The sequence below is a fragment of the Tupaia chinensis genome, unplaced genomic scaffold (genome assembly GCF_000334495.1).
Source record: "Tupaia chinensis unplaced genomic scaffold, TupChi_1.0 Scaffold000604_1, whole genome shotgun sequence".
NCBI classification, from domain to species: domain Eukaryota; kingdom Metazoa; phylum Chordata; class Mammalia; order Scandentia; family Tupaiidae; genus Tupaia; species Tupaia belangeri.
The window spans coordinates 2,633,203-2,645,001 of record NW_006160122.1 but is presented as its reverse complement, the minus strand read 5'-3'; the positions used below and the strand labels follow the sequence as shown (position 1 = coordinate 2,645,001).

At 42.4% G+C, this 11,799-nt stretch overlaps 1 protein-coding gene across 1 annotated transcript in view; it reads left to right on the top strand.

The window, feature by feature from the left end:
- Positions 1 to 11,799, top strand: part of RHBDL2 (rhomboid like 2) — a 59,146-nt gene that overhangs the window by 43,768 nt on the left and 3,579 nt on the right. Inside the window, exons 5-6 of the mRNA XM_027775767.1 lie at positions 5,922 to 6,022; positions 10,539 to 10,599. Coding sequence (XP_027631568.1) covers positions 5,922 to 6,022; positions 10,539 to 10,599 — 162 coding nt within the window. The remainder of the gene's footprint in view (positions 1 to 5,921; positions 6,023 to 10,538; positions 10,600 to 11,799) is intronic.

Here is an 11,799-nt window from a genome sequence, read left to right as displayed (position 1 = left end):
CCGCGGTTCGGGGGTTGGAACTGGGGTTGACTTTGTGGGCGTCCACCACCAGCCATTACACTAACTGCTGGTCTCTCATTTTTGAAAAGTATTTTTAGTAGATATAGAATCTGAGCTTGACAGCTTTTTTTTTTTTTATAAAAGAATTATTTTATTTAACTTTATTTATTTATTCATTTTCTTATTTTAATTTGACCAGAGAAGGACAGAGAGAGAGAAAGTAAGAAAGCAAGCCACCAGGTTCAGGACTCAAACTGCCATCAGCCACATGAGAATCCAGTGCCTTTAACCATGACGCCACATGCCGGACCCAGACAGCTTTTTTTTTGTTTAGGAGAGATTTTTGCTTTTTTGTGTGTGTGAGAGATTTTTGCTATAAGGTGCATCTGCTTGCTGGAGAGACAGAGAGACAGAAAGTGAGAAATCACCCCCTGGTAGGATGGCCATGCCACAATCTTTCTCCTCCATTCTCCTCTCAGGATTTTGGGCAGGAATACACATGTGCTGGATGTGATTTTTAAGCTGTCAGGTCCAGAACTTGACCCATGGTCAACTACGTGGGAGTCCAGTGACGTAACCACTATGCCATCTGCTGGTCCTGAGCTTGACAGCTTTTTAAAATACTCTGAAGATGTTACTCTACTGTTTTCTCACTTGTATCATTTCCAAGTAGAAATCTGCTATGATTGTTATCTTTGTGTCTCAGTATGAAACATGTCTTTTTACTTTGGCTTCTTTTAAGATTTTCACCGGGAACCAGCTGTTAGTGTAATGGCTATGTCGCTGGACTCCCACGTGGTCGACCATGGTTCGCGGACCCAGTGGCTTAAAACTCACGCCGGGCGCGTGTGTATGCGTGCCCAAGATCTCGAAAGGAGAATGGAGGAAAAGGGATTGCGGTGTGACCATCCCCCCGGGGGGTGATTTCTCGCTTTCTGTCTGTATGGTCTCTTGTTGGCGAGCACACGCGCCCTATAGAAAAAACCTCTCCAAAAAAAAAAAATTAAGATTTTCACTAGTTTTTTGCTTGTTTAATGTTCTATAGGGTGTGTGTTTGTTGGAGAGATAAAGAGGGAGAAAGAAAGAGAGTGAGAAACCACCCCCTGGAGGGATGGCCATGCTGCAATCCCTTCTACATTCTCCTCTTGGGCTTTTGGGCATATATACACAAATGCCTGGCATGTTTCTCAACTGCTGGGTCTGAGACTAGAACCGCATAATTGGCCATGTGGGATTTAGCCACCTTAACCACCAGGCCACCAGCCGGTCCATTTTTGAGCAATTTGGTTTTGTTATTTGCTGTAGTTTTCTTCATGTGTCTTTCTTTCTCTCTTTTTCCTTTTTCTTTCTTTTTAAAAGTTTTAAAACATCTATTCCTTCTCTGATGCACACACACACACACACACACACACACACACACACGTCTTGTTGGAGTGATCCACCCCTAGTGTCAGCCAGCTGAGATGATCAAGGGCATGTGTGTACACCTGCGCCCTCCCACATGGGCCAGTCTTACAGAATGTTAGATTATCACCATGCCACCCATCAGCCCACTTCTTGATGTTTCTCATGCTTGGGTTTGTTGAACTTCTTCAATCTGCGTGTTTGTAATTTTCATCAAACTTTGGAAAAAGATCAACTGTTATTTCTTCAAATATTTTCTGTGCCTGACTTCTCACTGGGGGCTCCAATCAGGTATTTATTAGAATGTTTGAAATGGTCCCATGGCTTATTGATAAATGATATAGATTGGGTTGTCAGAAAAATCATAATGCATCTTTGCATAGAAAAAGACAGAAAAAATGTCATTACTTTTCCAATAGCCCAATATTTAAAAACATTTTCTGTGTATTCCATTTTGGATCTTTTTGTTTTTTTTTTTTGGAGAGGTTTTTGCCCTATATAGGGCGCAGGCGCTTGCCAGAAAGACAGAGAGAGACAGACAGAAAGCGAGAAATTACCCCCCAGGGGGGATGGCCATGCCGCCATCTCTTCTCCTCCATTTTTCTCTCAGGATCTTGGGCACGCATGCACACGCGCCTGGTATGAATTTAAGCCACCAGGTCCGGGACTTGAACCGTGGCTGACTACGTGGGAGTTCAGCGACATAGCCATTACTGCTAACTACAGCTAACTGCTGGTCCCATTTTGGATCATTTCTGTAGCTATGACTACAAGTTCATTCATCTTTTCTTTTGCAATGTCTAATGTGCCATTGAACTTACCCCATTTATATTTTTTCCATTTTAGACACTGTAGCTCCTTTTCAGAAGACTGTTTTACATCTTACTTATTTCCGCCTTTATGTTTTAGAGAGCTTTTTGCTATAGGGTGCACACGCTCACTGGAGAGACAGAGAGACCGTGAGAAATCACTTTGGGGGATGGGAATTGGCCACACCACAGTACCCTCTTTTCCATTCTTCCTTGGGATTTTGGGCATGCACACACATGTGCCCGGTATAAGTTTCAAGCCTCTAGGTCTGGGACTCGAACTGTGGTTGGCCATGTGGGAGTCCAGTAATGTAACTGTTACACCATCTGTTGATCCCCCTCTGCCTAACTTTGAATATATAGACCATGGTTGTAATAACTGAGTACTGTTATTTGCTAAATATAACACTCGAGTCAGTTTCATGTTGGTTTTGATTTTTCTTCCTGTTATATGTTCTATTTTCTTGCTTCTTTGCATGCCTGATTAATTCCATGTTAGGCATTTTACATTGTTGGATGGTGGATATTTTTGTATTGCTATAAATATGTGTTAGATTTGTTCTGGAGTTCAGTTACCTTAGTTGGAAGCAGTTTGATCCTTTTTGGTGAGATGTGCTAGATGAAACCGCTTCAAGCCCTGGTGGGTGCTCATTATTCCTTCCGCAGGTGCAGGGCCCTCTGTGTTCTCTAACCAACACCCCTTGATTACATTTTCCAGTTTGGAAGTTACTTAGCCTCCCTGCTGCTGAGTGAACAACAGGTAGTCTTCCTGTCTGCTTTTGTTTTTGCCCTTGGCTCAGTTAATTTCCTCACGCGCTCCCTTCTGGAGTTTTCTGTGTGTGCAGGTTTCTGCTCTCTGGTACCCTGCCCTGCAATCTCTAGCTGCCTCGGTCTAGCTGGATTCTGCATGCCATCTCATGGAATTAAAGTTGGCTGGGGTCTGCCTGGGCTCCGCTTCGTGCATCACAGCCTGTGATTGCTCTCAAGGCAGTACCATGGCAATCAGACGACCCACCTAATTTGTTATATTTCCTGCTTCTCAGGGCCGACTGGTATCCATAACCTTTCTGTCTGATGTCCAGAATCTTGAAGACCACTGTTTCATATGTTTTGTTCGGTGTTTTTGGTTTTCAAGTGGTGTGTGTGTTGGGTAAATCCTACTCCCGATACTTCATCGTACATTTGTGGGACCTGCAGATGGTGTAATTGTTACGTCGCTGGACTCCCACATAGTTGACCATGGTTTGAGTCATGGACTCAGCAGCTTAAAACTCACGCCGGGTGCATGTGCGTGTGTGCCCAAAATCCTGAGAGGAGAATGGAGGAAAGGGATTACAGTGTGGCCATCTCCCCTGAGGTGGGAGGTAATCTCTCGCTTTCTGTCTCCCTGTCTCTCCAGTGAGTGCATGTGTGCGATAGCAAAAAAAAAGAAAAAAAAAAAAAAGAAATATACTTTTTTTTTTTTTTTGCTAGAGAGCATGTAAGCTGGTCAGAGAAAGAGGGAGAGGAGAAAGAACCCCCATAAGGATGGTCAAGCCACAATCCCTTCTCCTCCACCTCTGTTCTTTTGGGATTTGGGGATGCATGCACATGAGCTTGGCATATTTTTCAAGTGGCTGGGCTAGACTAGAATCACACAGTTGGCCACGTGGGATCTGACTGCCTTACCCATAAGTCACAGAGCCGGCCCTGTATCTGTATTTTAAAAGTAAATTTCTTGGAGGTGGGAGGATGTAGACCAGGGATTGGAAAAAGAAAACATTTAACAGATACAAAAATGGAAAGTTAACTATTATTGATAATGTACACGGTAATATTTACAACTTGACTAACCTGCATTGTTTTCATCCTGGGATAGACTACTTTGTACACTCTAAAGATGTACAGTGACTAAATGTAAATAAAAAAAGTCATGATAGAAAAATTGATTCTTCAGTGGCAAAGGAGCAATTTGTTTAGATCTTCACTATTATATTCCCAAATAATTCCAAATGAATTAAATATTTTTAAAAACCTATAAAATAGTAAGAATTAGAATAAAATGAAGATATATATACACACATATATATATGTATATATATATACACATATATATATATTTTTTTTTTTGAGAGGTTTTTGCTATAGGGCGTGTGTGCTCGCCAGAAAGAGAGAGACAGAGAGACAGAAAGTGAGAAATCACCCCCCCAGGGGGGATGGTCACGCCACAATCCCTTCTCCTCTATTCTCCTCTCGGGATCCTGGGCACGCACGCACATGCGCCAGGCGTGAGGTTAAGCCCCCAGGTCTGGGACTTGAACCGTGGTTGACTACATGGGAGTCCAGCAATATAGCCATTATGCCAACTGCTGGTTCTGATAAATATACATTTTTTAAAAGGTACGTTTGTCATATGATTACAAACCCCCCCAGCCCTAATCTACAGGTTAGCGTTTGAGAATCGTTACTGTAACCCTAGGTCTACTCGCTGATCTCGGTCATCCATATATTTTTGTTTCTATGTCTGTTTTTCTAGCTTCTTAAGTTCTAAATACCTTCTTCCCCTTTGTTTTCCTTATCTAAATATTGAAGACTGTTCAAAGTTTAATTGAAATGCTAGTTCCTCCTGTTCAGACTAGTAGGGTTTCCACCTTTCTTCTAAGAGTCATTCCTTCTTAAATGCTTCCATAGCAAACTTATTATATTTTAATCATGGTAGTTATAGAATGCATTTATTTAATTCTTTGTTTGTTTGTTATGAGTACATGTGCTTGTCAGAGAGAGCAAGAAATCACCCCCCAGGGGAATGGCCATGCTGCAGTCCCTTCTCCATTTTCCTATTGGGATTTCGGGCATGCATGCACATATGCTCAGCATGTTTTTCAAAATGCCAGATCTGGGACTCGAACTGCACAGTTGGTCATGTGGGATCCAGTCGCCTTAACCACCATGCCACCTGGATGACTCTAGAATGCATTTTATAATAGCTGTTGATTTATCTATTTGTAAGATTCCTAAAGGCAGATCTCTGTCTTGTACAAAGCAGGTATTAAACAGTATTGCAGCCTAAGGACCGCAGTCCAGGAAGGGATTAGACAGGAGCGAGACAAGTACTAGAACCAAGCAGTACAGAGACCACATCTGAATCTGCATTAGGTGGTCTGGGAAGTCTACCATTGGGTTAACAAATAGGGTTAATCTTGCTTAGGTAAGCTGAGGACATATCCTGACTCTCTGAGAACAGCCATTAGATATAAAATGTTGGAATGTCTTGGACATTTTGGTAGTACTGACTAAATGTGTGGGCTTTTTGCAATAATAGTTAACGAGTGTCGAATACATATCAGGTGGCATTCTAAGCATGATACCTATGCCTGTACTGTATTTACTTCTCCTGACACCCCCTGAGGTAAGTCCTATTAATATCTCCATTTTGTAGGTAGGGAAACTGAGGCACAGAGAAGTAACTCTTCGTGTTACACAGCTGGTAATTCTGGCTCTAGTCTATGCTCTCGGCAACTGTTATGCTTCTTTTCTAACGAACATTTAATGTTTTGGGAACATCGAAGCAGCTGGCCCCTGTAGTTGTACTTTACAGTGTGACGGGACGGGTGTGTGTGTTGTTAATATGGTAATGGTATGGACTTCCCAGACAGTTACCTCGGAGCAGGAAGAGTCACTTCCTGTGATCCTTGGTCACGTCTGCTCCTTTGTGTTTTATTTCTTTAGGATCCCTGGCCAGCTCCATCTTTGACCCACTCAAATCTCTCGTGGGTGCTTCAGGAGGTGTCTATGCTCTGATGGGAGGCTACTTTATGAACGTTATAGTGGTAAGACTTTGAGAATGGAGTCTGTGGACTTTCTCTCTTTTTAAAAAATTTAAATATTAATTTAATTGGAGAGGTTTTTACTATAGGGTGCATGCGCTCGCCAGAAAGACAGAGTCAGAGAGACAGAAAGCGAGAAATCACCCCCCCGGGGGGAGGTGGCCATGCCGCAATCCCTTCTCCTCCATTCTCCTCTCGGGATCTTGGGCATGCACGCACACGCACCCAGCGTGAGTTTAAGCCACCGGGTCCGGGTCTAGATCCGTGGTTGACTACATGGGAGTCCAGCGACATAGCCATTACGCTAACTGCTGGTCCCATGGACTTTCTCTTTTTTATCCATTACTGATATTTGGTTAGCAGAATCTTCATTTATCTTTTTTTTTTGAGAGGTTTTTGCTATAGGGCGTGTGTGCTCGCCAGAAAGAGAGAGACAGAGAGACAGAAAGTGAGAAATCACCCCCCCAGGGGGGATGGTCACGCCACAATCCCTTCTCCTCTATTCTCCTCTCGGGATCCTGGGCACGCACGCACATGCGCCAGGCGTGAGGTTAAGCCACCAGGTCTGGGACTTGAACCGTGGTTGACTACATGGGAGTCCAGCAATATAGCCATTATGCCAACTGCTGGTTCTGATAAATATACATTTTTTAAAAGGTACGTTTGTCATATGATTACAAACCCCCCCAGCCCTAATCTACAGGTTAGCGTTTGAGAATCGTTACTGTAACCCTAGGTCTACTCGCTGATCTCGGTCATCCATATATTTTTGTTTCTATGTCTGTTTTTCTAGCTTCTTAAGTTCTAAATACCTTCTTCCCCTTTGTTTTCCTTATCTAAATATTGAAGACTGTTCAAAGTTTAATTGAAATGCTAGTTCCTCCTGTTCAGACTAGTAGGGTTTCCACCTTTCTTCTAAGAGTCATTCCTTCTTAAATGCTTCCATAGCAAACTTATTATATTTTAATCATGGTAGTTATAGAATGCATTTATTTAATTCTTTGTTTGTTTGTTATGAGTACATGTGCTTGTCAGAGAGAGCAAGAAATCACCCCCCAGGGGAATGGCCATGCTGCAGTCCCTTCTCCATTTTCCTATTGGGATTTCGGGCATGCATGCACATATGCTCAGCATGTTTTTCAAAATGCCAGATCTGGGACTCGAACTGCACAGTTGGTCATGTGGGATCCAGTCGCCTTAACCACCATGCCACCTGGATGACTCTAGAATGCATTTTATAATAGCTGTTGATTTATCTATTTGTAAGATTCCTAAAGGCAGATCTCTGTCTTGTACAAAGCAGGTATTAAACAGTATTGCAGCCTAAGGACCGCAGTCCAGGAAGGGATTAGACAGGAGCGAGACAAGTACTAGAACCAAGCAGTACAGAGACCACATCTGAATCTGCATTAGGTGGTCTGGGAAGTCTACCATTGGGTTAACAAATAGGGTTAATCTTGCTTAGGTAAGCTGAGGACATATCCTGACTCTCTGAGAACAGCCATTAGATATAAAATGTTGGAATGTCTTGGACATTTTGGTAGTACTGACTAAATGTGTGGGCTTTTTGCAATAATAGTTAACGAGTGTCGAATACATATCAGGTGGCATTCTAAGCATGATACCTATGCCTGTACTGTATTTACTTCTCCTGACACCCCCTGAGGTAAGTCCTATTAATATCTCCATTTTGTAGGTAGGGAAACTGAGGCACAGAGAAGTAACTCTTCGTGTTACACAGCTGGTAATTCTGGCTCTAGTCTATGCTCTCGGCAACTGTTATGCTTCTTTTCTAACGAACATTTAATGTTTTGGGAACATCGAAGCAGCTGGCCCCTGTAGTTGTACTTTACAGTGTGACGGGACGGGTGTGTGTGTTGTTAATATGGTAATGGTATGGACTTCCCAGACAGTTACCTCGGAGCAGGAAGAGTCACTTCCTGTGATCCTTGGTCACGTCTGCTCCTTTGTGTTTTATTTCTTTAGGATCCCTGGCCAGCTCCATCTTTGACCCACTCAAATCTCTCGTGGGTGCTTCAGGAGGTGTCTATGCTCTGATGGGAGGCTACTTTATGAACGTTATAGTGGTAAGACTTTGAGAATGGAGTCTGTGGACTTTCTCTCTTTTTAAAAAATTTAAATATTAATTTAATTGGAGAGGTTTTTACTATAGGGTGCATGCGCTCGCCAGAAAGACAGAGTCAGAGAGACAGAAAGCGAGAAATCACCCCCCCGGGGGGAGGTGGCCATGCCGCAATCCCTTCTCCTCCATTCTCCTCTCGGGATCTTGGGCATGCACGCACACGCACCCAGCGTGAGTTTAAGCCACCGGGTCCGGGTCTAGATCCGTGGTTGACTACATGGGAGTCCAGCGACATAGCCATTACGCTAACTGCTGGTCCCATGGACTTTCTCTTTTTTATCCATTACTGATATTTGGTTAGCAGAATCTTCATTTATCAGCATTTACTGAGTACTGCTCTTTCTGAGAATAATACAGCCTGCAGTGTGTTCCTTTCATATTTTATCTTTTTTTCCCCTTGATCTCAAAAGTAATGAGTACTGAATAAAATTTTATATAAAACATATAGTAGGAAGTCAAAGTTCCTGGGCTGATTCCATGGTCTGGTGGTTAAGGTAGCTGGATCTCACATGGCTGACCATGTGGTTTGAGTTCCGGATCTGGCGGCCCAAGAAACATGCTGGGTATATGTGCATGCATGCTCAAAATCCTGAGAGGTGGGAGAGATGGAGAAGGGATTGTGGAGTGACCGTGGCCTATGGGGGGTGCTTTCTACTCTCTCTTTCTCTATCTCTGTCTCTGATAAGTGCATGTGCCTTCTAGCAAAACAAAAACAAAGTCAGGGTTCCCAATATATTAGGTTGTCGAAAAGTCATGACATATTTTTCTATGCAAAAATGTGTCATGCCTTTCCTGACAACCCATAGTATGTTTAACAATTCGATGTATATATCCTTTCAGAGATTCTTCTATGTATTCAAAATCCTACCCATATTAATACTACACGGGGCATCACCCTGCTGTTATACTTTGACAGAGTATCCTGACCATCGACCCGTGCTAGTACTCAAGGACTTTGGTCTTCGTGGGTGCCTCTTAGTACCCTCTGTACAGGTGCATCACAGTTTACTTAACAGGTCTCTCACTGAAAACAATTTGGGGGTGATTATAGCTTTTTACATTTATAAGTAATGTGGTAAGGAATGTCGTTTACATGTGTCTTTTAGCATTTGTGTGATTTTCTTCTTGTAGGATAAATTCCTAGAAGTGGATTTACTGGATGAGTGCTTTAAATTTTAATATGCATAGATACCTAAGCTGGAAGAGAAGGGATTGTGGTGTGGCCTCTTCCCCAGGGGGGTGATTCTCACTTTTTCTCTATTTTTGTCTCTCTCTGGTGAGCCCACATTCTCAAGTGTCACATGGGGATACTGTAGGGTAATCTGAGATTTTCCAATGCTAAAATCAAACAATTTCTAAAAACAATTGTTTAATTTTATTTATTATTATTTTTAAAATCTGCTATAGAACATACATGCTCACCAGAAAGAGAGAGAGACAGAGAGAGAGCAGTGGCATGGGGTGCTGGACTCCCACATGACTGACTGCGGTTCGAGTACCAGACCTGGCAGCTTACTTTCTCACTTACCCTTTGTCTCTCTCTTGTCAAATTAAAAAATAATAACAAATGGAATTAAATCAATGAATAATTATTAAAAAAAAGAAAGAAAAAAGAAAATGCAAGAGCAACCCGTCAGGTCCAGGAGTCGAACCAAGGTTGACCATGTGGGAGTTCAGTGCCTTAACCACCACTTCACCTGCTGATCCCAAATAGTGTTTTTTAAAACCATTTTCATTTTTTAAAAAATTATTTATTTAATTTTAATTATTAGTATTTTAAAACTTGACCAGAGAGAGACACAGAGAGAGAAGAGGAAAGTGAGGAAGTCAGCTGTCAGGTCTAGGACTCAAACTGTGCTGAGGCATGTGGGAATCTAGCGCCTTGACCACCCTGTAACCTGCCGGTCCCCCGTTTTTTGTTATTAATTGCTTCAAAAACTTAAGGTAATATGGTAATACTCAGATTTCAGTCAAGTTTTGCTAACTGCTACTAAAGGATGATGAAGTATCAAATGAATATTAACCAAAAAAGACCTGGAGATATGTCTTCAGACTGGACATTTGTTTATCTATCTATGTATTATTGACATATTAACTGCTGATTTTATATTGCTTTCATCTAGATTATTCCTGGCTAATGCTAATACAATTCTTTCTAGTTTATTGTCATGAAATTAAACATTATGTTTCATTTTGTTCTCCAAAGTGCACTTCCCTAGTACATTTGAAAACTTGGCTGTTATGCCCATACTTGGTTTTGCAAATATTCGGTACTTAAAAAAACATTTTAAATGAAAAACAGATGAAGAGGGAGTAGAGTTGAAGTTTCATTTGCCAATAGATAGCTTATATTATTATTATTTCTCTCTTTGCAAGAACTTTCGAGAAATGATTCCTGCCTTTGGAATTGTCAGACTGCTGCTCATCATCCTTATAAGTAAGTGTGTTTTGTGGACACTTTGTACCTTCAGTTTTATCAGTTCAATCAACAGATGACTTGGTTTATTGGAATATGGGCTTCCTTTCAGGTAGGAAGATCTATCTCAGTTTAGAAGCCGCAGCAACTCAAACAAAACTCCCCTGGAAGCAGAAAGAACCAGGCAGAGGTGCAGGAGGGAGGCAGGTTCATGGGAGATGAGTGGGATGCAGAAATTGGCATGCTAGTGGTTTCAGAGACTTCTGAGAGGAGGCTGCCCTTGCAGACTAGAATAAAGTAACTGTTTCCAGTTAAGTCTGCCCTGTTTTATACCGGAGTTTTCTTGGATTTTCACAGTCCCGTGTTATTTACCCTCGATCAGGAAGTACAAATGGTGATAAGCTGCATTTGCCCAGTACGTTGTGTAATAGTCATTTATAGTTAAATTAATATCGAGTACTGGCTGGACCTCATTTTCTATCCAGTGACTTCAACATCAATACAATATCGAAAGGGAAACCAGCCAGAACACATGGTCCTGATGCGATTTTCCCAAAGGCAAGGACTAGGCCTTTCAGTCTCCTAGGACACCATAGCTCACTAAGTAGAGCACAGGGAATGGGGGATGGCGTGGCATGCGATGATGTAGATGTTTCCCAGCACCACACACATTGGGTGGCGTTCTAGGCCTAGAAGCCCAGAAGTTCCTTAGCAGCACAGATCAGGCTGTAGAGGTGTCCAGGTTCTGGCTCTCTGGGTTCCACTGGAGAGTGTGGACTTATTTTCCTTCATGGCCCATCTTTAGTACTCCCCATGGTAATGACAGGCAAGTGATGAGGTGGATGACAGTAGAGCCTTGGTGTCTTGGTTTATGTATAAAATGCTACCTTCATTGCTCACGTGGCTGGACTGCAACCCAAGCCTTCTAGCTGGTCTGACTGCTCCTGTTCTTGGTTGCTTACTGTCTATTTGTTCTATAGCAGCCAGAATTTTAAAAACATTAGTCAGGGGACCAGCAGGTGGTGTGGTGTTTAGGGTGCTGGACTCCCATATGGGTGACCATGGTTCGAGTCCTGGATCTGGCTGCTTGCTTTTCCACTTTCCTTTTCTCTGTCTGGTTGAATTAAAAAAATAATAATAACAGGGGAACCAGCAGTTAGCGTAATGGCTATGTCGCTGGACTCCCACGTAGTCGACCGCGGTTCGTGTACTGGAACCGGT